We start from the raw sequence: 27,437 nt of genomic DNA on the forward strand, positions 1-27,437 counted from the left end.
CCATTGCAAAGAGGCGAGTTCCCGAAAAAAAACCTTTTACTGCCCCAAAATTTTACATAGGGATAAGGGACATCCGTACAATCACATTATACAAGGCTCAATAATATCGTTCGTATACTCGCAGAAAAACAAACTAAGAAGAGAAAAAGAAAGAGCTCCGAAGTTAACTAGCATAATACCAGTAGTTTTACAGCATATTGGCCAATTTATAGAGCATATTGGCCTATTTTCAATTTCTAGAGCAATTGTAACTTGTAAGCAATTCCACCTTAGATGTTGATGACGACGGAAAACTGGAGAAATCTGAAAGGAAGACAACGCCGTTTTGGCCTACTGAAAAAGGCAGAATGCTGCTTCTTTAATTAATCCGGCTCTGTGATGTCGTGTAAAGGTGATATCAGTTCACTCAACGAAGTCCGACAAATTGGACAGTTTCCATGCTGAAATAAATCAGCATTGACTAATTTTGTATGTGCAGAATGTATTATAACACAGAACAAGGATTCTAGAAGGCAACCATACTATTAAAAGCCATCTCTCAATACAGTTGACGTGGTACTGATGATGGCAAGGCATCTCCTTGAACGGATCGTTCAAAATGAAAAGGTCAAGGCAGATAGAGCAAGCTTTTCCATCCTCTGCAAAACACGTTGCAGAGATAAATATGTACGTGCAAAGAGCGCCACGATCAAGTTAATACCTATCATTTGCTGGGTAACGGGGGCTACAGGAATTCGTTCCAGGTCGTCTGTTGTAACCGGTGGTGTTCCATCACTTCCGGCCATTAGCCCGCCAAACAAGGCGATCAGGTCATTGACGCTACGGTTAAGGGCTTGCTGTGTGCCTGCCTGATTTTCCAGGACAGCTCGCAAAAGATAGGGGCTGACGTTAACATTCAAACTAAAAATTAGCAAAACATAATCATGTACAGAAGGTCATCATTCTGCGATTATCTTCGGTAATGCATTTGAGTTGTTTAGGCAGCCACACTCCAAAAGTGATAAGTTAAATTTTTGATTTATAATATTAAATGTAAAGAGGAAAGTCAAAGATGTTGTATTGCAGTATGACATGTACAGTGTTCAATGGGGAAGATCTATTATTACCTACTGCGGGCGATTATTGCCATCGCGGTCAATTCGGAACACGAGTTCCACTGGACGTGATCCTGTATTATCGGAACCGACTCGGAGTGTGGAATGCGTCGGGATAGCTGGACTGCTCTGTGGTACGGAATTCGGCGAAGCCACTACCTCCTGCTCATTGGGTGTTGCCATGATGGGAACAAGTTGAATGCTGAAGCCAATAGGTGGTGCGTCTGCGAAATCAATAAGGCCTTGTTTTGGGATGTAAATATGTTACTGTTGCGATCATTTACAAAAAATAACGAAAACGTTCCCGTAAAGAAATACCCACGTACGCTGACTGCGAGAATCGCTGCTCCTTCCAGATACGCCAGCATTCGCACTTCCCTGTTCTTGTTGTAATCTTTGAGTGAACTAATACAATTAAAGTACATTTAGATAAAACTGCTGAACGAAGCACCACAATTACTATAAAGAATACCAGTCATAAATGATTAATTCTCAGCAATATGCTCGTAGCCGTCAGCATAAACACGCACAAAAGTATGAAACTGACATAATTTATATCCACATGGGGATATACCAAACGTTACCCTGTTTAACAGCATTTCTAGCGGTGTGGGTTCAGGGGACGGCATGTCAGGCCTATTGTCATCCAAAGCCTCCACCGTTGGTCCAAATGGAAAGTTGCTGTTGGTGTTGCCAACTTCCTGTATAAACCCTTGGCCACACCGAGGGCAAAAAATGTTTTCCTGCGAGTGTAGAATTTATACGATGTAGTTATTACTTCTAAATATATGGATAAAATTTTGCGCCGTTATTGCAGGCTACTCAGTGGATGCCCAAAATGCATAGCCATATTCCGCAACAATAACAAAAATACCGGCTTAGCCGTTGAAAATTATAACGCACCGATGGAAATGAGCCAAAATAACTGCGGCATTGGAAACAGTAATAACCAGCCGACATATTTTCTGTAAGGATTGGAGCAACTAGCAGTGAGAATTATTACAAAAGTGGCGGGCAGCGATGCCGGCAGAGTAGACAATTGCAAAACATGTATAATACGAGTACGAGGTACATTACAGAAAGAGCAAAACGATTTTGAAAGTATATAGAATGAACAAAAAATCACCCTGGAAACATTGTAAATGTATGTACTCAAAGGTCACCCTCGATTATGCATGGCTGATTTTAAGTTGCAGTTTCCTTACAAATTCGTGAATCGCTAGATATCGTGGCAGAAATAACTACAGTAATTAGAAATCATTTAGTGCAATATTTTTAACATTTAAACTTTTTTTTAAACACTTTATGGATGCATATAAGTGTTGCGCTTGTAGATAGATACAAGCTGAACATAGAACCGGATGAATAAGGGTTTACGACCACGAATTTTAGATTTATTTGCACTACTCCAAAATTTTCATTTTCCACTAATTAAAGTTAAAAACACAGAGTATTTGATAGCAAAAACGGCGCTACTGTAAACAATAAGCAGTGCTCAGAACAGACAACTCATATTATGAAATTGATGCATTCAGCCCAGCCAACATGGCAGCAGTTTTTACAGTGGCCACTGCGCTTATGTACTCTTGCATCTACATTTTGCGGTTTTGCCGGTACAGGAGTTGTACTGTTAACTATCGTACGAAAATTTAATAATCAGAAGGCGCAGCCATGCAACCCATGCCAGCATGAAGCATCAGTAGTTTGGGAGGGGCAAACAAAGCCAGAAGGTATCGATCGTTTGGGTAGCAGTGGTCACACTCCAAAACGTATTTACGTGTGGTTATTTCGACTAGTCCGAGATCTGAAATACATGACTGATGTTTAATTGACTGCAACGTATATCTCCATCTTCTCTGCTCTTTCTAGATTATGGCTGCTATTACAGCTTTAATTGTTTCGAATCCAGCTAAAATGTTATCAGCCAAGCTCCAGAAAAGTAGATCGAGAGAAAAATGGGCACGAGTGGTACTGATCGGCCTTCTCGTAACGGTTCTATTGGTCCTTACGCTTTTCCGGGTTGTTATTTTTTGTGCGATGGCAGGGAAGACACTCGTGCTGCCCGCTCACGCATTTCGGCAGGCGTTGATGATGTACATTCTAACATTTTAGATGCCAAAGTAGTTTTCATTGCTGTTATTGCAACGGCAAGCCACAAATTTGTAAAAGGGATACTACGCTCAATGTAAGCGTCACCAACGTACAACATACTGATTTCCATGTTGTACTTGATTGTAGATGGGGCCCACCGGAACAAACCCCAATTTGACCGCTGCAATCGCCTTACACGTGGCGCAAATTGGTTCAGTCGGCTTGATATCTTTAATAGCGCTATGCAATCTGTCGGTATTAGTCGGCCTGATAAAGAATGTTGTGCGCCTTGTTTTCGGTTTGGGAGAGTATTATCGGCAACATCTGATTTCGGATCTACAAAGTGATTTACTGCCGTTGGCATCAGTACGGCGGGTGTGCTACTGTTTGAAATCCAGAATAATTTGTGGTAGAGGGTTCTCGTTTTTCCACTTTGTCATGATTGCAGCAATGATTTTGGGAGGCTGTTCTTCCACTGAATCGTCTACCTATCGAGAGGTAGCTTTGAGGGTTTTGCTGGTGACAATAGCGACGGAAGTGACGCATTGCGTGTTCTCGATGTGGTGTTGGTGGGAAGTGCACCGACTGGAATGCAGTGTTTTGGTGTGCTGGTATAACCGGAAGCCGTACAACGCAAGTGATCACGCCGCTCTTGCCCCATTTGCTTCCAGACCAATCTACGTCCATGTGGTTCAGCTGCTGGGAACTATGTTAACAGAGTGCGGATTTCCTGTCGAAAAAACGGAATACGCTTATCCGCTTGGTCCTTCGCTTTCATCAGTAGTATTCTGGAAATGTTAAATCAAATGTATTGCACACCAGTTAGCCTAAGAATACGGTATTGGTAATACGGTAATAAGGATTGTTCGATTGTATGGAAGTTTCAATGCCTTCAGCGCTTTATTGAATTACATAGCGTATTACACAAGTAACAAAAACAACAATCCTTGACATTCATTGCCGTTTAGCTAATTTGAAGGCAAAATACACATCCTCCTTCTCCACCATGTCACTAAAAGTACCGAGAACAGATACTGCATTTCCTCGCTGAATCTCGATACCTATTTTCTGACGCAAAAACTCCCCTGAGCGAGGGTTGCCTGTACAGTCACAGATCTTTCTCGACAAATCCTTAAAGAACTTCTTCGTCAGCGGTCCGAATGTTCCCGTAGTTTCGAACGCCAGCGGTTGAACAACGTAGCGATCTGCCAGCCCGCTGTACTTTCCTAACTTTCGGTTTTCCCGATTTCCGCTGCACTCCCCGGCGCTCTGGACGTCTGGCCGATGTAAGTTTGGGCAAAAGTGTCTGCCACGGTAACATCCCACACTAGCGGCTTTCCATTCTTCCACGGGAAAGCTGTCACCCCGTCGGGCCGCTTTCCATCGCCTCTGTCTAAGCCCACCGGCTCGAGTGAGGAAGGCACTTTTGCCGAAGTCAAAGCCCGCTTGGTTGCTTCATTCAGAACGGCGTGGACACCGAGCCTTCCTTTCGCCAGCTTGCAGACCAGGCCATGGTGTCCGAGACTGTCCACGGTACTGCCGCATCGACACACGTGCATCTGACATACTGGAGCTCCCAGCCGGCGCGCCACGGCTATTCGTAAGTGGGCATCCTCCAGTAAATTTCCAAATATTGTTACCGGCAAAGCAGACAACCAGGCACGCGATTCCGGTGAGGATGCAGCCAACAAGCGAGCAGAGGTAAATACGTCGGCATTCTCCATCATGCGGGATGCTGTCTGGGTCTGTTGCAGTGCTGTCCAGGCCGACTGAAGGTGTCGGCTTTCTATCCGCGGGGGTTCCAGGGAATAACGTCCACTCCACTCTTCGGTTAGCTTGTTGGTCCTTTCTTTCATAGAGGCGTTGCCCGTAATGCAGCACACCATGTCGGCCGCTCCGTGAACCGATGCCGCATAGGCAGCTAACGCGACGTCCGCTGCACAGACCAGTCCCAGGCCTCCAAATTTTGTAGGTAGCGAGGCTTGTGTCCAGACTGAGCTGATCATTGCCACATTGGTCAGCTGTTCTGTTTTCGCACGGATGACTTCATCAAATTTCTTCAATTCTTCCGGGAATTGCCAGCAGGGTGAGGTTCTAAGGAGATACAACAATTTCGGCAGCGACAAACAGTTTTTAAGTAGAAACAGCGCTTGATGTGAAGGCAATATGGAAGTTTTGTACGATTGTGTTATTGTGCGATAATGTCTTCATTCTGAGTGGTGTTTTGTGGGTACAGCATCGTAATGACTACTGAGAGACCTTAACTTTGTGCAGTCAATACGCCATAATATTGAATATGTTGACTCAGCGGCGTAGGGAGGTTTCGGTTTTGGGGGGGCCTTAAGTACTGGCTTTGGGGGGGGGCCACGTCCATAGGCTCTATGTTAAAAATTTTCCTTTTGGGGGGGCCACGGCCCCGTGGCCCCATACCTCCCTACGCCACTGTACAGTTGACTGCCTATGTTCAAGCAGCACAGCACAACAAGATAAAGACTGTTGTAATTAAACTAGTACGTACCCGTACTATAGTTTTGAAAGTGGATGGCTTAATACAATTGATTTTGTCTGTGGAGTATCAAAAATGCTGACGATTAAAACGATTTTGTTGCAAAGAAATGAAAACATTTCTCACTCAGGGCAAACCGCAGGGATTCGTTTTGAGGGTAGGACTTGGCCCACTTTCGTACATAGTGTCAGACTGTTAGTGTTCATTTTGGCCGAAAGAGCTTCCAGGTCACGGTGTCTTACAGCAACATAAAATTAAGACCGAGCTGACGGGCTTGTTCCCAGAGGTCTTCTAGTTCCGGCAGCACTTTCTTGCGTTTTCGCGATAAACACCCACGATTAACAGCATATAAGTGCAACACAACCAAAAGTTACTGCAAAATTAAGTGCAAATACAACGAGCATGCATATTTGCGAATGCAGACAAACAGATTTATACCGCATTATTCGTAATCTCTACTGCAAACAAATCGTAAGCCGAGTATCCAAGTAATTAAGGCGCAATAAATATTATATTGCCAACTTTTCCAACTGGCAAATATATTTGATGTGTTTGCATCTTTCAATTAGCTTACAAGGATTAATAAAGAATAAAGAAAGGGAAATCCAACAGCTATTGCCGTTGATATCCAAGCACTCTGAAGCTTATAAAAGTCAAATGCTGTAGGTATTAAACCTTATCAGAGGCACGCTAGTAGACAAACTCTGGATATCGTTTTCTTCTCCGACGTTAGATATTCCCGAGATGATAATGACCAAACCCCTTTACGGTGCCGGCAATGGTCGGAAATTGTTCCATATATGTGTTATTGTATGCCTGGTAAGGTAAACACATAGATAAAAATTTAATACCATTGATTTATGAGCTTATAGCGTAACTGGGTCTAATAGCAGTACACTGTGAAGCATTTATTGCATAGACAATATATATATTGCTAAAATGATAAAACGAAACTTATGTGTCATCTCCCAATGACGTTGTGGATCTTGAAGATGTCAACCGTGGTGCAAGGTGCACGATCAGTATCAGCTTTACAAGCTTTGGCTCAACTAAGGACTTTAAAGTACGGTTCCGTCGCGGAAATTCGAAAGGCGATTAACGCGGCTGTTCCAGGAATTACGTACCCAATGTTCAGTCGCATTCCCAAAACTACATTCTCCTGCGACGATGTTCCTCAGCCAGGGTTTTATGCTGATACTGAGACTGACTGTCAAGTGTACCATCGGTGTGAACAGAGGAATGAATACATGTACTCGTATTTATGTCCAAATCAAACAGTAAGTTATGCAAAAAGTTAGAGTAGCTATTGACACCTCTCGTGGTTTCAGTATTCTTTTGGTGCAGTTGCGACCTTTTTTAGCTCTTCAACCAAATTCTTCTTGTTTGCGATTGGTGGTACAATGTCGACTGCTCCAAGTAAGTGCGCTCGATGTTTGACCTTTGGGAAATAATTCTGGATAGGACTTACTTTTTAGTACGTACGTACAGATCGACTGAGCTATAAAAACCAAAAGATGTCACGTTAAATAATAGTTATGCTCCGTAAGGATATGCTAATTTCCATATTTGTTAGCTGCAATAGGTGCACTTGCATTTTCACATAAGGTGGAACGATTTTACTTTTATAAATTCCGCTTTAATTATGGCTTCTGCGTGGTTTCCTAAATTGCATAAATTACAATAAGCTTGTATTTTCGGTCGTGGCACGGACCGTACGGTTATAATGATAAGGTCATACAATCATAAAAAATGATTATGCAAAAGATACGTCCCAAAAGTTTGTTATATTTTTATCCACCTCTGACAGAGTCAAAACGTTCTATTCGTATTCAAACCCCCGACTACAGCATTATACTGGAAAATTCCTGGATGATGAGCCGACCACAGCGTCGAGCAGATTCGAAGGCGATACATACGATGATACTACCGAACAGGGCATCACTGGGAATGATTTCCAAGAAGACTTTGTCGCAGATTTGCGAGAGCTGCAACAGTACAGCAATCTCTCGGATGCAAATATAACAAGCCCAGAACAAGCCATACCTGCCGATGCCAGCATGAAGTTAATTGCCCCTCCTTTTGCCGGTAACCAAAGCACAATGGTAATAAAACCATATACAATACTCCTCTACAATACACATAAATTTTTCATTTTACGCAATAAAAGTCGAAGTCTGTTGTTGCGCTTTTGTTTTAAATGAATGCAAAATTATACGTGACAATGCGTCATTAAATAAAAATAGCAGTATTTGTATAAACGCAAGGCTTACTTTTAAGTACTTCTCAATCGGTAATTCGTCGCATGATGTAAATGCAAGCGCAGTACAACTACTCGTAGACGAACTGTTGCTGTGCTTTGCTTTAACGCAAAGTTCTAGAAAAGTAAGTGGTTAAGATGTGTAACCTTGAATAAGGAAAATACCAAGACGGCACCATGTATTGTACTTAACTTGCAGACAATTTTTAAGAATAGATGACGAGGTTTTGCCTGGTTGTGCACTGGACTTTCAACTAATTTTGTTATTGAAATGGTTGCCTATATATGCGCATGACGTAAATTTGTCGACTTCGTCACGATCCCCCGTTGACTGAAGACACGATTGTACGTCTGACTTTTCATTCAACATAAAATTGTTCTAAAACCAAATTCGCAGGGTTTCAAGAAGAGCGCAACCACGAATTTTTCATCGACCAATATGCAGAACAGAAATAGAGCGCCTAAAATAAGATAGCGCACTTGCAAGGAACAATGACAATCATTACATATCTTCCCTGTTGCAGATCCATACGGATGCAAACACCACAGTAACTGATACGTCCGCTCCAGTAGACGGCAATGCCACCGTAGAAATTTTCTCGCTCTGGAACGCAACTTCGGCTCTGTTCATGATGCGTCCAAGCAATATATCGACAGTTCCTGACGGCATAAAAAACGGGAGCGCTGTCGAAAACTCAGATCTGTTGAACATTACTCGAACCGAGCTTACCGTCGGCAACGGCACCCGAATTGGTACCGAGGCCGCCGTGACCAATGAAACCGTCCGGATTATGCATAACACGGTATCGAATTTCTCTGCCGCTACAACATCGGTGGCACCTTCGCCAACTGTATCTTTAACAACATCAACGGTGACCTTACCGACTACGCTAACTCCATTACCTGTTACCTGGGCTTCAGTAAAATTTCGTGCGCTACAGCCATTTCATGTGCTGAGAAATTTCAATGATAATAGTCTGTTTCATTAATTTTTCAGTAATATTTGCATAAGTAAGTAGCCGCTAATGGCGTCCAGTTTGGAACGAACTTCCCTGGGCACTGAATACTACCAGCACGATTTATCTCAGCACTTTGGCTATCGCTACAACCCGTAATCCGCCAAAATAATGTCTATCAACATATCAATTCTCTATGGCAGCTAAAGATCCTTCTTTGGTGATTTTTGTGCCGCGGCAGCAGGTGCTGATTATTGCTCAGCACACACACACACGCGTGGTATCCTGTTGTTTGGGCAAAATACAATGCTCGAAAGGGTAGATGTGATTAATATGCGAGATATGTATATGGCCCCGTGTGTATAACAAAGCCGCGTTTTGCGATGCTAGCCAGATGATATTTTGGATGCCAGAACGTATAGGCGTCTATTGTTGCGTACATCTCCCATTGTCGCTGCTTGTCTTAGATTAAATAAATATTGGCTTAAAAATGTGTTGACGGTTGCAAAAACACCTATGACATGACAAGCATATCGCGTTCCATACACTCGGGCTGGGTCACATAAAAACAGTGAGCGGATTATCAAAACAGCCAGCATGAACTCATCTTCCGACTGTTGAAGATTCTGTGCACTTCGACGGCGCTCTCACCGTTTGCAACAGGTTTTTCATTGGCATAATGTTTATGATAACGCAATATCCTGGTTACTAGTGACTAGTTACCAGCACAGTAGACTCATCCGGGGCAGAGGAGGATTGTTGATAAAAAGCGATAGTCTGAGTGGACAAACAGTCGCTCAGGTATTGACATTCGGTACGGTTCCGCTGTATATCCAGACGGACAGTATACAAGCTTTGTCTCCACGGGCGGACTGTTTCAGTTGTTGGATTTCGCGATGCTGGGTTTATCAGCAGTGAGGTGGATGTTAACGCCAACAATGGGGACAAGATTGCGAATTATAGCGGCTGTAGTTTCCGGCTACCTTATCCTTTCGGTAAGTATTGTTACTAATGTCAAGGAAGCATGCAATGCAAAAACACCCGTAAAAGTAACTATGTACATTTACAATATATGCATGGCTTTTTTATAATGTAAATTTTGAAAGATATTGCGGCAATTATTTTTCTATACTGACGCTAAAATTTAGGCATACTCTCTTCTGTAGGTGAACGCTCAAAATGCCCAAAATCCTCCCGCATTTTCCGCTCTGGATCAGTTACGTGGGCGCGGTCCGTATAACGCGGCTGAAGTGCTGAATTTAGTACTGAACGCACGCCCCGGCTCCACATATCCAAATTTAATGCAGATTCCACGGGGTTTATCATTTGCTTGCTCCAATATGCGATCGCCAGGATACTTTGTCAATGTGGATACCGGTTGCCAGGTTTACCATCGCTGTGAACCAAACCAACCGCTATACACTTTCCTGTGTCCGGTGTCCACGCTGTTCAACCAGATCACGCTTACATGGTACGACGGGAACTTAGCGGACTGACTTTGTGTTGCCTGGGCTAATCGGAATTATTCTTTTTGCAGCGATTACTGGTACAATGTTCGCTGTGGCAAGTGAGTATAACCTGCTATTCTTTGTTATCTTTTTAGAATTAATTAGTTACGCAACTTACGCTCATAAATAAACTTCCTTTAAAATAATAATTAGTGACATATTTTTACTATTACTTAAAGGTCAGTCTTATCCCAAAACTAATAACGTAAAGAATTAATTAAATTTTGCAGTTCGGCCCAATTCTACTATTATTCCAATCCACGATTGTACGCCGGGGCAAATGTGCGATTTTTGGACGATGGCGGTAGTGGAGGAGGCGGTGGTGCCGGAGGAGCCAGTGGCAATTTAATCCAAGGAGGAGGACAATATTCGAGCGGTGGCGGTGGCGGCAGCGGCGGCGGTTTTGGTGCTGGTGGCGGAGGCGGTAGCAGTGGCGGCGGTGGAGGCTTCGGAGGTAGCGGTGGTTTTGGTAGTTCTGGGTCGTCTGGTGGAAGCTCGGGATTCGGTTCATCGGGTGGAGGAGGTTTTGGTGCTACAACCGGCGGGGGCGGTGGCAGCTTTGGTGGTGGTGACACCTCGGGAGGCGGCGGCGGCTCATTCGGAAGCGGAGGCGGCGGCAGCAGTGGTGGCGGCAGCGGTTCATTTGGAGGCGGTGGCGGAAGTGGTTCGTTTGGCTCAGGAGGCGGCGGGGGAGGCGGTATGTACACCGGTGACTCGTCGTTCGGGTTCGGTAGCAGTTCTGGAGGCGGAGGCTCTTCCGGAGGTTTGCATCTCCTTGATATCACTTCTGCATTATTTAGTTAGTGTATAAATTGGTTAAAATTAGGTGCCAGTGGTCAACTGAATGCCGGTGGTGGAGGAGGCTTTGGCTCATCGTCCGGAGGAGGCTCACAGTACAATTCTGGCGGTGGCTCGGGAAGCTCAGGTCAATACAACATGGGTGGTGGCTCCGGATCGGGAAATTCAGGGCAGTACACTTCCGGTGGTAGTGGCGGTTCGGGAAGTTCGCAGTACAATTCCGGTGGCTCTGGATCGGGTTCGCAGTACAGCTCGGGCGGTGGATTCGGATCGACCGGCAGCGGTACCGGTTCGGCGTTCGGCAGTCTGACCTTAGGCGGCAATGCACCGGGTTCGACGACATTTACCGGTTCCAGTGAGAATCAGACCAATTATTCTTTGTATTAGCATTTCTTATAACTTGACCTTTTTCATAGGCGGCTTGTCAGGCGGCGGATTCGGCGTGTCCGGTGGTGCACAAGCCGGCGGTTCATCCAGCAACCAGTACAGTCAGTATGGATCGAGCGGAGGCAGCAGCACCGGTGGAGGCAGTGGAGGAGGAAGTGCTGGATTAAGCAGCGGGTCGGGATCATTCGGTGGACAGTACAGCAGCGGTGGAGGTGGCAGTGGAGGCGGCGGCGGCGGAAGTGGAAACTATAACAGCTACGCACCTTCTTCAGGCAGTCTGACTCAGCCCGCACCGTCGCCCGCCTTCCAGCCGGCTTCCGGTGGATACAGGTCACTCAATGTGCAGAGAATGAATCCCCGAAGGGATTTCACGCCTATGCAACCGGACTTCCAGCCCGCACAGTCCGAGCTGCATCATAATGTTTTAGACGATGAGGAGCAGGATACGGGCGACGAACAACCGCAGGACCAAATGCTGGAACAGCAGCCCCTTTTATTTGCTAACAGCAACCGAACAAATTTTGGTTCACCGAATAATATCGTGTAAAGCAATACAGAGAGCGCAGAATTCTAAAGAATCTCAGTTTATTAGCATCTCTCGTAGTTATGATATCTGTATTCAATTAACCTAACGGCTTGTATTAAACCGCAACATGAACAAAATCTCTGGATCGCTCGTCTTTCTTTTATTCATAAGCAGCAACACTTCTAGCGCAAGCACAACATTGCTAGACGAGAGAAGCACCCAATACTTGATAAATATAACAAAAAGATGGTAACGTGAGATCACGCGTACCAGAGTACGGATAACAAATTAATATTGTTAAATATCTATTATAACAATGCAACACCAACCACGATTTTTATCGCGATAAACTTTCTGTGTATTCATGGTTATTGTTAACTGGCACGGCCAAAAATCGAGCAGCCCGATTGACCATCTGCACCACTTTGGTATAATGGAGTTTCAGCTGATTGATCCAATAATTCCTGCCGCCTTCGTCACCTTTTTCCATGGCTTCGTTGGCATAAGCAACACAGTCAGCAATACCGGCAAAACTAGAGCTTCCATAGGCGTTGGCTTTGGCTGGAGCCTGCAGAATGTGACGTATGAGCGGTCGATTAGGCAGCCCGGAAGGATCCACGAACATCCGTTCGACCTTCATAAGCCTGTTGTTGACCTCATTAACAAGAGTACGACTAAAATGAAAACAGTAAGTTCAGTTGAATTCTCAACAATACTAGATAATTAATTCAGCATCCAAACGGCATACTTTTTCAAAAGCATTCCACCGTCGCCTTTGAGTTTGACCAACAGAGTGTTAAGATTTTGGGAGTAATTTCCAAAAGTCAGTACTGCATCTGACAGCGCACCTGGAAATTACATGTGCAATTTTGCAATTACATGCAACTGCCCATTTGTATGCAACAGTAACTACCTAAATTAATTTCATGCGAAAACGGGTGCTGCTGACTGGCAATGTTGTTTTTTAATACTTCCCACGAGGCATACATATCACTCGCTAAATCAACAATGGAAAACGGCAAAACGTCCGATTCGGCCAGGGCGCGCACAATTTCGATCCAAACTTGGCCAACCGCAACATGGTACTGCATAAAAAGTCGCCAGCTGTATTTAACAATGTTGAAAAATTGTTTTCTCGTTACCTTAAAATCAGGATCAATATGTCTCTCAACGTATTCAAATGTTTCAAAACCGGTATGGTATGCAGGATTGGATTTTTCCCCCTAAAGCGGATCACAGAGTTGACCTTTGGGCACCTCTCCATTGCAGCCATTCATTAACGGCCATACACGGAAATTTTTAAATTCAACCGTAACAATTTACGGCCATCTTACCACATATCTAATATCCGCTGCAATATGAACGCACGTGTTAAAATTGATTTGTTTTGCATAAGGTGAATTCAGGTTGCTTACCGGACGTGATTCCCACCATATTAACAAAATTAGCATAATCACTCCCGGCCGCCACTTTGCCCATTATTGGTATTCCACCGGATTCTGGGCGACCGCTTGTGTTGGCCCAAATGTCGTAAACGGACGGGTTGGCAACACCGCTTAGTAGATTGTGGGGATCTGGCACCTATCGCTTAGTATTTCAACAATCTGACCTTGCAAAAGTGATTTGCACAGTTAATACAAAAATAAAGTGCAAGAATTTACCAATTTTGTCGACTCGTAAATCAGCTTATCCAATAACGGCATGGACAATGCCCAGAAAGATATCCGGCCTGAAATACTGCATTTGTTGTTAACTTTAACTGACACAGTACTTAATTTTCCTTAATGCTTGAGGCTTTCAGTTTTATGTACGGTACGCACCTCGTACGGCTGCATCCACGTTAATGTAAGCAACAGCCCGTTCTTGAAGAATTTGTAAGTTTTCCTGCAACACAACAAATTTACTAATTTACTAATTGTGTAAGTCCGAGGTTGATCATTATCGCCGTTTCACCGGGTTGGCCCTATACTAGTAATCCATAGAACGCGTTTACCTCCACCCATTCAGTGGAACCGATTAGACCGTATTCTTCCGCATCCCACGAACCGAAGACGATTGTGCGCCTGGGACACCAGAAACCTATTGATTGGATCAAAGGATTACGACACGTGTGCGAGCATGGCAGAGCCTTTTGATTTGCACGTAGCACAATTTTTACCCGACTTTCGAAGTTCACCGGCAGTTCGTGCCAGCTCCAAAAGTACGGCTGTTCCTGTAGTATAAAAAAAATCTTAAATAAACTGAAACTGATTTAGCCATATAGCAGGAACTTACTATAGGTAGACGTTACTTACTTACTTCTCACACTATAGTAAGTACTTGCATATAGCTAAGAATTACGATGTAAACATGACACTTGTATAACATAGCGAACGGGAACTGCAGCTTACCACTATTAGGATCGATTCCCCCCATTGTCCACTATATCAGAACAGTTAAGCGTTATGCAAAATTCCTCAATATTTGTCATATATTATACGTTTACATTCTTATAAAAATTTGTACACCAAAAACGGAAGATGGTGCTAAAAATAGTTCTATTTATTGAGAGCACATACCGCGTCGTAATGATTTCCCAGAAGGACGTAGCGATCTAAAACGGACTAATTTCTTAAGTAATTTTCGTGTGAACCTTTCCACTGCAAGTCACTTTCTTCAAAATTGATTAGATACAACATTTTGGAAAAAAAGCGCTCATTACATTATTATGACTCGCTTTACCTGGCTCTTCGCATCCCTGTATGCGCCCAATAACGTTTCGTATTCGCTTCGAGACTTCGTAGTTGGTTGTAGTAAGGGTTATTTTCCTACAGATGGATAAGCAAAGACTTATAGAAATGCCGGTTTTGCGCACCGAAAACGGTTGGAGATCGTAAACCATACCGATTATTCGACAACTTGCCTCCATAGGCGTAGTTCATGAATCGCGAAGGCGTCCAAGAAGATGGTAGATTTCTGTTTGTACTGTCACGCATCAGACTGAAATGCAAATGTGCACCGTAAAGCCTAAACATTTATTATAACTTCAAATTTATTCATTTACTCGAATAATCGTTGAGCGTCCTCGTACCCAATCTAAAAAAGAAAATATGTACTAGGATTTTGTTATAATTCCAATACTGCATGGATTTAATGTAAGCAGGGTTCGAAAAGATGGAAGATACTTAATCAGAGCACTCTGCTTGTATAGGAAGTTTGCAATACTTACGGGTGTGGCAGGAATTTGAGGCATATCATTTGGGTCGGATTGTGCCCTGTATGTCAGCTTGTCATCTAACGTACAATATGAAATAAATATAAATATTAATAGTAATTCATCGTGCTGTTATTTTCTTATTTTACCCAAATTTGTAGTTTAACATGAAAATGACAAAAATTGTGATTAAAAGTGATTTGATTATGTAATGTGATTGTGATAAAAGTGATCACTTTCAGCAAAAATATATGTACATATATAATTATTATTCGGTATCATTTCTCCTTGTTTAATGTATATAGTATTTGCCACGCCTTACAAGGTTCTGAAACAAATCCCTGGGACTGAGGGTCACCCTTCCCCAAGAACACCGATCCTCTTTCCATGGCAGACCCTAAAAGCAATACAAAAATATATTGTTAGCATTTTTTCCAGACCACGATAATCGATAAAATAAAACTATAGATGAAAAAACCTGTCAAACGAGTAAATGCCAAAATAAAGGACAACAGCGATCACGCCAAAACCATGCCGCAAAAAGACAATTACTACAGGGAGTTTCGTGGTTACAGTCCGGACATACCAGGCATCCATTGTGTGTTCGGATAAACTTGCGATTCATTGATACCATAAGGAGCAACAGCCGATGGATCCAAAAACAACATCACCGCTTTGGCACCATACTTTGCCGCTATTTTCACCTGATCTCCACGAAATCCTCCATAGCGGGCAATAATGACACTGCCGTTTACATTCAGGTTTTCCTGTTTCAGGCGTTTAAAGTCGTCATCACGTGCCAGATTGGCATAGATGAGGGTGTCAGCCTGAGAAAAAATAACAACAGTTTACATTGGAATATTCGCAATGCGGTGGAAACGTATAAGTACCGGAAATTCTAGCAACTGGGTATTACTTACTGTGACAGATGCGGCGGGAGAGTAAGCAAAATAAGAATTATCGAAAGTGCCGCTTGTGTTTTCACAATACTTTAGCGATAGCAGTAGTGAACCGTCTGCATTGACAATCTGGACGGAGTTTGGTGTTGTTTCGTTGGGACGCGATAGTAATACTTCATAGTTCGCATAATGGACACCTTCCAGTCCAGAATTCTTATAAGAATTGTATATGTACTCTGCGACCTCATCGTTGGCAATTGTTCCTGATGGATGGGATTTTCGTGTCAGCGATCTACAAAGCGAAAAATAATACAAATTTAAAGTACAATATTCCAATAGTACGAGTACGAAACTTGGCATAAAAACGGTACCAGTAGAGAAACGGTTAACCGTGCAAAACACATGTGCGGTTGCGCTAGCCGCAACTTCAAAGCCATTTATGCAACACTGCTGCAAATATTATAAAATAGGTAGATATTCTACATCTTTTAATGCACTTATTTTAATTATGTACTATGTACAGTATTTAATAATTATTTATATATCGTATAAATTTGTTTGTCTAGGCTTACAGTTTCGCACAGCAGGTATTTAATTATGCGGTGAAATAAAGCACTCGTTTATCGCCTTATTTCATTAAAAAGCGTCCGATAATATGCAGTGAAGGAACGTATCATAAATTTTATAACAGCTTACCGGAGATGTTCCCGGATCTTTTCGCTATTAATATTGGCAAACAATCTTTGCCGAACTTCTTCGTCCGGCAGTTTAGGTAGAATACTGTCTGTAGGGTGTCGTATTCCATAATAGCCTACCAGTATGCCGATTCCTATTAATGTTGCTGCGGCCAACAGTGCGAAAAATGCAAACAATGCTTTCGTTGAAGCCTGCATATTTCTCTGTTATATTCCTTAAATTTATCGCAGTAATGGCGGGGTGACGCCACCGGAAAACATGCAAAATAAATTGGAACGTGGAGCGGTTTGTTGGAACTTAGCGTTACAATCACAGATCTCTGTACACGCCGGCGCTCTGGCGCATATGCAGATGTTATTCTGCAAAATCAGGCACTAGATTAACTGTTGGCTCGATTGCATCCTCAGCCACTAAATTCCCGCAAAATGTGACCGACAAAAATGAAAAACATGACTGTTTGGTATGTGGTAGCGCTATTCTGCTGAACTTAACAGCCTGTCGATGGAATCGCCAAATTCCAAATGGCTGCGAACAGGCATTCGGCTAGTGTGAAGATAACATTTTCTCTCAAATTGAATTGTCGCACTATGACGTTTTCATTCATACTGTGCTTCTTCAAATAGAATTTATCCATACTCCAGACGCGATATGATAAGCAATTTGACACGACAACGTTGAGAAATCGCTCTTGCCTGAAAGATATTTATATATCTGACACCGTCATAAATACAAGTGGATATTTAATGGAGTCTGTAATTCCGCTACCATGTACAAATGTATCGCGATAGCGCGTGTATCTGGTGCAGTCTGAAGTGTAACCAGAGTGTTTACTTGACCTTGTGGTCGGCACACGTGCAGCAGTTCAAAGTAATAAACTGTGATATTTTTAACATCGCGGCAATTTTGTGATGTAGTTTACTTCACGAAGAGATTTCTGTAACAAAAATAAATATACCAAGAGATTTTTTGGAGTATTTTCTCATTATAGTATAATTATAATCTTTCAGTGAGCACTCAAAAATAGATCAAACCAAAAATCAAAATAACATATGTGTGTAAAGTGAAATGTATTAACATGTCATGGCAATTCACCGGTTGTCGTCAACAATTACTGCCACCAAAAAGGGCAGCCAGTATGCTAAAGATTCTGTTATCACGTATCAATTGTTGCATTAATCTGAGTGGCAACATCACGTAACGGTCTGGGAAAGTCCGGGCGTATACGCGACCAGAGTGTTGGGAGATTGGCTTCTAAAGGAAGTACACCGAGGAATATTCTGTACCGACCGGCTCTCCGCCAGCTTGCTGTGTGGCGCTGACAACAACCGCGGTTCCGGTGAACCCGTTCGGTTGACCGGGCTCATTTCCATGAAATTACCATTAAGGTTTTCCCGCGATGGCGGCGTGGACCGGCTCAACCGGACGGCACCATTGCGCACTTTACTAACGTATGATCCCGGCAGTCCGTTAACGGTATAATCATGCAACAACGGTTTGGCACATTCATCAATGATTTTCGGCAGCACAATCGACGGCTTCTCCCGTGAAGACCACATGGAACCGCTTCCTCGGCGACTGAATAGTCGCGGGTGACCGTGCTCGGAATCATGGGCTTTATTTCCCATCAGGCTGCCGTGATGCCGCAGCTTTTGCCGTACGAAATTAACAATACTGGGACGCCGCGACGCCACATGCGGTCGCTCTTCCGGCACCAGATTAATGGATGCACTGGGCGTAAGGGACAAGCGCGGCACGGAAGTATGCGGGGAGGGCACAGGGAGTTGCGCCCGGCGAGGAGATTCGGAGCGCACGGGAAGGGGCGGCAGAGGTGTGATTTCGTCCATCAAGGTGGCCTTGTCCTCTAGCCAATAGGTTAGGACGTCGCCTTTGCCTTTTAGGTGCACAGTGCCCCGCTTGACCAGTTCGTAGGAACCTAACCGGTCCAGTATTTCCTTACAATGCGGACTGCAGTGGATTTTGTTGGCTTCCCCGGTAGATTCCATCCGAGAAGCGGTATTCACAGTGTCTCCAAACCTAGAAATCAAATAAATTTTCAATCTACTGCAAGTGGTTTCTGTCCTTATGGCGATTCCATTTTTGTTGTAATGTTATCAAACCAATGCAACAGAAAATCAAGTATCGCGTAAATTTACACTTCTATAAACAAACGATCAATAAGTAAAGTCTCACAAGCAGTATCGAGGCATGGCTTGTCCGACAACACCAGCAACAACCGGACCACTGTGGATACCGATCCTCACTAGCAGGGCCTTTTCCGGCTTATGTCGGATGCGAAAGTTTGCGCACTCCTTCAAAAGATGCAGTGCCATCGTGGCAATCTGTTCAGCATGAAGATCACCATTCCGAATCGGGAGCCCACTCGCAACCATATCTGCAAGTTCCAGTTACAAAGCATGTCCGGAAATAATATCAAAAATTCAACGAAAAGCCGAAATGCACATACAGGCATCGCCGATAGTTTCCACTTTGTACACATCGTAATGGCTTATAATGTGGTCAAACATGGTGTCTGCAAATATCAATGTAACTTGACATATAGATATATTTAGAATAAATAATTGCTTACAGAGATCATTTAGGAATGTCACAACTTCCAAAGGAGTACTTTCCGCGCACAATGACGTGAAGCCCACAATATCGCTAAAGAATATGGTCACTTGCTCGTACGTTTCCGGTTCTACGGCACATCCACGGATCAATTGTTCCGCCACACTCCTGCAACATAATACTTTACTGCCTACTTAAAATTAAGCTACAATCATTTGCATGAGGATTCAACGAAGCGTTTTTCAAAAAGAAATTGTTTTTATTGGTTATTTTAAGAACAGCATGTTGAGAAAAAGATTCCTTACAACACAATCACTTCAACACGTAGTCACTTCGTCACTTCGTAGTACACAGTTTCAAAATGTGATAAATTCAGCTCTCTTCGAGGAGATTTTTACGGTATCGATAACGGAAAAATCAAAAAGTCAAATTGATATCATACAATAAAATGAGGAATTTTAAACGGTCCTGGCATAAATGTTGCAAAGTACTGTATTGCATTGTATACTTCAGTTCATGTGAGTTGTACGTTTTCTCTTTGACTGTACGTAATTGATGTAAATCATATGGTTGACTTACTTTGGCAACATACGGTGAAGCAAATTCTCCGTTTTCTTCTTTTCCATTTGCAGTTCTGCCGTTCGCTCCGTAACCAGCTGCTCGAGATTATTAGCGTATCGTTCCAAAAGAAATACCATATTATCCATAATATTCGTCTTCACCATCCCTTCTCGCATGCGTTTCAATTTATCCTTAATATCCGTAAACGTAGGCCGCTGCGCTGGATCTTCGCTCCAGCACTGCTGCATACATTCCACAACATAATCCTGCGCTTCCAAATCCTCGAACGACGGCCGTACAACTTCGCCTTGTTTGATGCGCAAAACTATCTCCTTGGCCGGCATCTCCGAATTGCCCCACGGGCCCAATCTTGTCAGAAACTCATGGAGAATAATGCTAAAAGCATACACGTCGCCCTTTTGTGTGGCGCCAATTTCCGGTTCCACTCGCAGCAGCTCCGGTGCGGTCCAGAGGTAGTCACGGTAAAGGTCATCGTCACTGCTAAACTCTTTCGACGCCAGACAGCGCAGCGGCCGCAGACCAAAGTCCGTGATCTGCAGCACCCACCGGCTAGTGATAACGCAATTGGGGCTTTTCAGGTTGCCGTGCATTTTCAGCTCGGACTGGTGCAGATAGGCCATGCCTTTGATTAAATCAAAAACGAGGGACGCCACGAAAGTATGATCCAGTTTGATTGTCGGCTCCTCGAGAACATCCTAAATGAACAGAACGCTGGTCAGGAAATGCGCCACTGGTTACGAAAGGCAGACACCTGTGGTAGTAAGCATAATAATCAAGCACGAAGAAAAATTATGCATGCTAAACGCTCCAGGAGGGCACGATCAACAAACTTAATAGCGTTTCGCGGAGAATACGGACAGGAAAAACACCGTGTTGCAAAACGCTGCGTAAATGCGGCGCAGGTTATAGTCTTACTTGGAATTCCAGACATTAAACATTTTTCAAAATCCAAAAAGCTAAATTTCAGCTCTTTTGAGGCATTGCAGATAATTAGCAGATTCTATTATCAATATGTAAATAGTATACAGCAAAACCATTACACGTATAACATATTGCACAGGCATGCCGGTACGAGGAGACCTAACACGTGATAGGTGCTAATTTGGAAAAGTTTGATTGAATGCTTAATAATATTAATGTTGTTATATTCCGCTTTCTTGCTTTTTAACAAATAAATTGAAAAGCAAAGTTTTATGTTTTCCATTTATGCTTGTCTACTGTTTACTTCACTACTGATGGACATCAATAAGTTAATATCTTAATGAATGTACGGATTAATTAAAATGAATGCAGCAATGGTCTGCGCTCAACCGTTTCAAAAATCTACCATAACAATTATACGAGATTTTCGTAATCAAAGAAGAAGAACCTATTTTATGCGTATCTCTGTTTACCGAAACGCTTTTACCAAAATCCAAATTGCAAGGTGTTAAGCCTACATATTTACTGTTGCACATGCCTTGCACTCCAGGATATAACAACCGAAATCTGATACGTGCCAAGTTTTCCGCAGTTAAGTTTGTACAAATAAAACTATAGCAAAAACCGGATATTCACAAAAAAGAATTTGGTAATTAATATTTGTAACATATCCGTAAGGCACTTGTTATGGATACCACTTACACACAAACTGCCTTTTGTACAATACTCCATCACCAAGTAGATCGCATTGTGCTGAACACATGCCCCAAGGAAAGGGTTAATGTTGTCATGCCGCAGTTCTCGCATCTGCAATACGATTCGTTATACGTACTCGTATATGCAAAAGCAGTAATTGTTTCAGGAGTCCAATTCTTAATAAGAATTACATATTTAGTCAAATTTTTAATTATTGCACTAAAATTAGTCAGAATAATTTGTTGCGAAAGCCATGTTCACAATAATTTTTGCATAACCACATCAACTTCATGAACAAAAACCATAAAAATATTGTTTTTTTCAGTTCTAAAGTTTGGTTGTTTCGTATTATTTGAAGTACGCACATTTTACTTATTAACGGTAAGTGTAGCACGAAACGTCTCGCAGTAAACGCTTTTCTGTGAACAATATTTTGACTTTATACAGCATTGCATTTACCGTCAACCAACTACAGCTAGGTACGTACAATTTTCATTTCCTTCCGCATTTCCCTGGAGACTTCCAGATTTTTCTTTGTGGGAAAACATAGCCTTTTAATCCTGACAATGCGACCCTTGTATGTACCGGTCTGCGCAAACAGTTCTTCTTTCCTTTCATCAGCACCGTCTTCGGCGCTGATCTCAAACATGCTACCGGATGCGCTTTCGTATTCATCAAAACTGATATCCTCGAGATCAATTTTCCATACAAGTCCAGCAATTTCTTGCTCATAACGCCAATCCCGATAAACGAATATTCCAAAGAGTATGATAAGTCCAACAATACCTCCCACCACACCACCCACAATATGTGGAGTGTTATCTGGTTAAAATGAGAAACAATATCGCACCGCATTATAGTAATTTAACCTGGATTTTATTTAACGAATACGGGGACAGCTTTACTCGGCCATAACTTACCCGGTCCTTGATCGCATTTATCATGAGAATACCCACAATCCGGCTCATCTTGCGGTTGCGTTTTTACCCAATCAATTTCCGTGTTTGCCAGCAGCCGCAACGACTATAAAAGCAATTTTAAAGGCATTTACATGTTGCAGTAAAAGCGCTTCTTAATGGTAATGGTCTTTTTGTTGAAATTTTGGTATACAATTAATCAAACCAATGGGCTCTCGTTTCCTTGAGCAGATAAAAATTTGGAAGACAACAACATTCATTAAATACTATGGTGTGTAAAACGGAGGTGCACGCCGTAAGAATCAGCACCAAATTGATTGACTACTCCTAAAGTGCTTTGAAATTTTAGTTACTGTATGCTTATTTCCTTAACAAACTGAACATTTTAGTCATAAACTAACTGGGAGTTGCGTAGTAGAATTTCCTAGCTGAAACTGCCCGATAGGGTTCATAGAGAAGTTTGCTTTGGTGGATATCTCTCTTTGTCGCCCAAGAAGAGTATAGTTTCCTTCAGCATCGCAGTCGTTGTCAATAAACAGCATCGTTCCCTGTATGCCTAACACAATCAATCATATCATTTTTGCATCTACATGCTTATTTTAATTGTGAGATATCGTTAGTTTACGTAACGTGCACATCAACTGTGCTTTTATGATCTACGGTTCATTTTCCCGTTGTATGAGTAACACAAAGCAGTGGACAAACTTACTTTTATATTTCTTTCCGCAAATATAGTCAATTATTAATTCCCCATCCGTTACATATCTGTTCAGGTAATTTCCCAATTCATCCTCACTCAGGGTGGCTGTAATTGTCTCGTTTTCAAGTTGCGTCCTGATAATTCCATCCAAGGCGCGAGCGTATAAAAACACTGAATCATACAAATTTGCGGCAAATTCTGTAACAGGCTTTTGAAAGTTGAAGGGATTGGGAAACAGAAAAGGTGGCTTCTCGTTGTATTCATTCACATGCTTTTTAAAATGTTCATATTCTGGATTCGTCGGATGTGTGCTGGTGATAATTAATAAACTCTGCATTGCTTCAATAACCTCGAAATTATCCGGTATATTGTCTTCCATATGAATCAATGAACTTCGAAAATAAAACGTTGGATCTTCCGGCTTGTATTGTTGGCGATCGAAGTAGATGACAATATATTCGCCACCTTCCAGTAGCTTTTTGTGATTCATTTGCAGCATCATATCGATCAAACTTTTCAGTTCTCCCAAGAAGATGTAAACTGCAAAAATAACACCATATGAATATCCTGTTCGAGTACAAAATTAATTAAAGATAATAATGGCTATCAGTGATAAGGGCGGTGAATGTGCCGGCAAAACCAAAAATGTCGATTCTGCTGGAGCTGAGCAAGATTCGCAGAAAACGTAAGCAAGGTATATATTAATAATTATTTTCTTAATTTCCACACACGCAAGCTATATATGATGATTTTGATTTGTTAATAAGTGTGGTCAGTTAGTATGGCTTCTACGGTTTCTAAAGCTTACTCCGTGTTTTCTTGTGGGTGCTGTCGATGATTTCTGGAAAATGAGATTCTTCGAAATCTGGTTGATACGGTTCCTTAAATTCACTTTCTGAATTCACAGTCATATTATAAAGGGCAGCTTGTTCTTTGAGGTTTTTGGCAATGGCTTGCCACGCATGAGTGCTGCCATAAACTATGGAAAATTTTTGCCAATCGAAATGCTTGAGCAATGCGATAATTGATTTTGTCACTTGGATATCAGGCGGCTGCAGTCGCGCAAATGTCTTGTAAATTTTCCGGTTCGACACTGCTTGGTCTGAGCATTTCTGGAAACATAAAATACATTTATCAAGAGACTAATTAATTCGCCGGTTGATGCGCACCGTAGATAGACAGTGGAATTCATTGAACATATACAGTATGTGGATACCGTTACAAATGGCTAAGTACTTATTCCTTAGAATGAAATGAAGAAGTTCTCGGTCACATAAAGTAGCCCTTTAAACGTACATGCATTTTTTAACTGCTAATCATCCCCGAAATGCTGCACTGTTAAATTAACAATGTTAATTGTACCGAAATATCCGACAGCGATTTGTTCGCAAAGATTATGCCAAGTTTTGCATTTTTCTTGCTCATATTGGCAGTTGTAAAGTGAAATATCTAAGTGCTTGAAATGTTTAATTTCTGTGAACCACAGCAAACTTTTAAATACCCAGTTGCATATTAAATTAGTAGTACATTAGCTGCGCATTTGTCTTATAAAATAAAACTGAAATATCAATCTCGAACAATTCTGGTCTAGTACAAGTACACCGAGTATTACTGATAACATCATTAACCTGAATATTTTCAAAATTAAAGCAAGAGGTACAGGATTTTTAGTTCGTCCGTTATTGAATCTTACGTAAGTTGATTTAAAATTAGTAACGCGATAGATTGCTTGTTTGCCGCTTTCGAGCCAAGCTTTGCAACTGGACAACAATGCTTCAGCCACTGTAGCAAATACTCGGAAAACGTTTCAAAATCTCTATCTCTTTACTTCGTCCTGCAATATTTGATTTATTTTTAACTGAATGTTTCATTCAGTGAAACATTCAGTGATCACACTGTGATGAAGAAAAAATTTTTGTTCGGAAGAAGCACATTGGCGTTTGTACCACAGTACCCGAGGCTCTAGACATGCTTTATCTGTGCAAACACTATGTCGGTGGCCTGCGTTACGACGTTTTTAACGACCGTGAACATAGGTGTTAACCAGTCATGAGACTTGATGTACATGACGGTAAGAACGTATAGAAAGGAAGGACCCAGCTAATACAATAAACAATAGCAAATAATACCTACATAGCTAATCATGGGCAGATTCCATGCGGCGGCAATAAACGCTTCCTTCTCGCACGTATCTTCCGGCCCGAAGAATGCCACAGCGCCCTGCTTCCACAGCGATGTGAGCACTTTGGTCCCGATGGACGGATCGGTTTCGGTATCATTCCAGATTAGATTCAGATGATGATAAGGTAATAAGTCCGTGCGATTGTTAATCTGATCAATGGCGTAGGAGATCGCGCCGCTGATGACGACGCCTTGCCGGAAGGCCGCCGCCGTATCACTGCCCTGTATGGCCGTCAGATAGCCCAGTGTCAGGTTGAAGGGTTTGGTTTTTTGCTGAACAGCAGCCACAGCAGCGGGGCGGAGAGAGATCAATATGAGAGTAAACACCAGCAACCATTTCCGGTATTGTTGTGCAGACAGCAGGATGATTAATTTTACAAGCGTCCACATCTCAATGAGTACGGCATTGAGCGTATGAACTGACTCAGCAAGTGGTCATTCTGGCAACCCAGTGGTCGCATTTCTCGGTTAGGATGTGACCATGGGATTGAGTGGTGATCGGCCGATATGGTGCACTGATAAAGCAATCTCATGATAACGAGAAAAACACCGACATAATCCGCACCACAGGTTTCTCGGCGATGAACTGGTGTGTGCGCACTGCTACAACGCGCGGTTTCCGAAAAATACGGTGTCAATATTAAAAGTTGGTTCTTTGCTTTCGTAGCAAGAACACATTTACCTGCGCAGTCTTGTATATATTACGGTAATAAAACCATCACACAACACCTTCGGCTGAGTGAAGCATATACCCATTAAACAACGATCGCAATCGGTGTATTTGGCTGTCAATAATAATTCACGCAAGTTATGGTGTTGGACGTATCATGTAAACACGCAAAGACTGCAGTGGGACGAGTATGGGCGATTTTCACGACAGTTCTGAACGGCACAACGTATTAATCCTTCGGGGTCGACGTTGCGGTGTCCTCGACGCGACAAAACCGGCACGAGAGGTAGAATTAACGGAAACACTATGGAATAAAAACCAGAAGCTTAAAAAATCAGTCCAAAAGCGCGGCATCTGAACATATAAACCATCTGAGCGAACGATTTGAAATGAAACCGTACATATGAATACAAAAGCCAACCTTATTGCCTGTGCATACGTACAGCGTCGAGAAGCCAATTTGATTATAAGATGCCGCATACAGCGGGTTTGCAACAAACGTTTATTCGCCTTCGCATCAATCCAACCGACAAAGCGGTTTTTGAAGTTGGGTAAAATATTTATGTACGTAAACGATTTGAAAGATTTCTTAAGGCATATTTATACAGCTCCAGTGCAATAAGTGATGTGCAGATGTTCAGTACAGATAGCACATCTGACACCGAACTGGACTCGTTCAGTTTCTAGTTACACAGTCTACCAAATGGCACCGCACATAATAAGAATGATAAGACTAATTCGTCGCCATCCGTACGTTTGAAAGAATTCAATAATATTACGAGCGGTGCCTTACCAGTTCTTAATGTTAGGAAATTACGAGCTCGGGAACCGGTTCTCGCGGTGACAGCAACATCACACGCTGCGGACCACAAAACATTGCCGTCCTGCTGGTTATTTTCTGGAAACATTGATACAGCGGCAGCAACACTGATACAGCGTGTAGCAAGCAGACACCTAGCGCACTTCCAGTTATGTTCTCGTAGCGGTGTAGAATGCAGATGCGATAAATAAATCAGAAAAGTGATTAGACGCTATATAAAATTATTTAATTTCGCTATATATTTAATCTTTGCATTTGCTTCTGCAGTAATTAACAACAAAAATCACACCTACTATTTTCAAATGGCCACGTTTTCCATATAATTTATTAACAAGCGTTTTGCGTTTAAAAACTCATGATCATGCATAGTACCGTTTGTACGCACTGTTAAATGCCGGGTGCCGGAATTCCGAAACTCATTCCAACACATTTTATAGAACATCTTGGATAATAGAGAACATTAATATTCCA

At 42.4% G+C, this 27,437-nt stretch overlaps 6 protein-coding genes across 9 annotated transcripts; 2 read left to right on the forward strand and 4 right to left on the reverse strand.

Moving 5' to 3' along the window:
• Positions 1-26: 26 nt before the first annotated feature.
• Positions 27-2,182, reverse strand: LOC129585888 (E3 ubiquitin-protein ligase RNF126-like). Its single transcript, XM_055478786.1, has 7 exons — positions 1,998-2,182; positions 1,679-1,837; positions 1,421-1,499; positions 1,111-1,318; positions 701-900; positions 523-638; positions 27-440 (listed from the first exon to the last, which is right to left on the reverse strand). The coding sequence occupies exons 1-7, from the start codon at positions 2,052-2,054 to the stop codon at positions 363-365; spliced, it is 897 nt and encodes a 298-aa protein (XP_055334761.1). The 5' UTR covers positions 2,055-2,182; the 3' UTR covers positions 27-362.
• A 1,906-nt stretch (positions 2,183-4,088) lies between these two features.
• Positions 4,089-5,415, reverse strand: LOC129585910 (uncharacterized). The gene has a single exon (XM_055478817.1). The coding sequence runs from the start codon at positions 5,189-5,191 to the stop codon at positions 4,412-4,414; it is 780 nt and encodes a 259-aa protein (XP_055334792.1). The 5' UTR covers positions 5,192-5,415; the 3' UTR covers positions 4,089-4,411.
• Positions 5,416-6,385: 970 nt separating this feature from the next.
• Positions 6,386-9,352, forward strand: LOC129585899 (uncharacterized). Its single transcript, XM_055478803.1, has 5 exons — positions 6,386-6,510; positions 6,684-6,968; positions 7,052-7,107; positions 7,499-7,793; positions 8,473-9,352. Exons 1-5 carry the CDS (start codon positions 6,436-6,438, stop codon positions 8,935-8,937), a joined length of 1,176 nt encoding a protein of 391 aa, XP_055334778.1. The 5' UTR covers positions 6,386-6,435; the 3' UTR covers positions 8,938-9,352.
• A 122-nt stretch (positions 9,353-9,474) lies between these two features.
• LOC129585737 (uncharacterized) lies at positions 9,475-12,287 on the forward strand. Of its 2 annotated transcripts, none has more exons than XM_055478555.1 (7): positions 9,475-9,718; positions 9,786-9,899; positions 10,071-10,375; positions 10,442-10,471; positions 10,643-11,175; positions 11,239-11,565; positions 11,627-12,287. In XM_055478555.1, the coding sequence occupies exons 2-7, from the start codon at positions 9,801-9,803 to the stop codon at positions 12,142-12,144; spliced, it is 1,812 nt and encodes a 603-aa protein (XP_055334530.1). In that variant the 5' UTR covers positions 9,475-9,718; positions 9,786-9,800; the 3' UTR covers positions 12,145-12,287. The 2 variants fall into 2 exon arrangements, with proteins under 2 accessions (XP_055334530.1, XP_055334531.1); XM_055478556.1 differs by having other exon boundaries at positions 9,475-9,705.
• Positions 12,269-17,479, reverse strand: LOC129585736 (putative N-acetylated-alpha-linked acidic dipeptidase). The gene is made up of 20 exons (XM_055478554.1): positions 16,912-17,479; positions 16,237-16,507; positions 15,903-16,143; positions 15,639-15,713; positions 15,332-15,396; positions 15,167-15,198; positions 15,007-15,102; positions 14,845-14,930; positions 14,682-14,716; positions 14,514-14,544; positions 14,282-14,335; positions 14,117-14,202; positions 13,944-14,007; positions 13,785-13,852; positions 13,539-13,704; positions 13,458-13,474; positions 13,266-13,346; positions 13,037-13,208; positions 12,872-12,971; positions 12,269-12,797 (listed from the first exon to the last, which is right to left on the reverse strand). The coding sequence occupies exons 1-20, from the start codon at positions 17,106-17,108 to the stop codon at positions 12,461-12,463; spliced, it is 2,274 nt and encodes a 757-aa protein (XP_055334529.1). The 5' UTR covers positions 17,109-17,479; the 3' UTR covers positions 12,269-12,460.
• Positions 17,480-17,791: 312 nt separating this feature from the next.
• LOC129585850 (receptor-type guanylate cyclase Gyc76C-like) lies at positions 17,792-26,898 on the reverse strand. Of its 3 annotated transcripts, none has more exons than XM_055478732.1 (13): positions 26,590-26,898; positions 25,429-26,450; positions 24,104-24,407; positions 23,305-23,835; positions 22,997-23,151; positions 22,599-22,701; positions 22,166-22,500; positions 21,685-21,789; positions 20,059-20,756; positions 19,499-19,647; positions 19,376-19,441; positions 19,102-19,303; positions 17,792-18,945 (listed from the first exon to the last, which is right to left on the reverse strand). In XM_055478732.1, the coding sequence occupies exons 2-13, from the start codon at positions 25,864-25,866 to the stop codon at positions 18,102-18,104; spliced, it is 3,930 nt and encodes a 1,309-aa protein (XP_055334707.1). In that variant the 5' UTR covers positions 25,867-26,450; positions 26,590-26,898; the 3' UTR covers positions 17,792-18,101. The 3 variants fall into 3 exon arrangements, with proteins under 3 accessions (XP_055334707.1, XP_055334709.1, XP_055334708.1); XM_055478734.1 differs by having other exon boundaries at positions 26,568-26,898; XM_055478733.1 differs by having other exon boundaries at positions 25,429-26,898.
• Positions 26,899-27,437: the final 539 nt, after the last annotated feature.

This window comes from Paramacrobiotus metropolitanus, unplaced genomic scaffold (genome assembly GCF_019649055.1).
Source record: "Paramacrobiotus metropolitanus isolate TYO unplaced genomic scaffold, Prichtersi_v1.0 Parri_scaffold0000018, whole genome shotgun sequence".
Classification (NCBI taxonomy): Eukaryota; Metazoa; Tardigrada; class Eutardigrada; order Parachela; family Macrobiotidae; genus Paramacrobiotus; species Paramacrobiotus metropolitanus.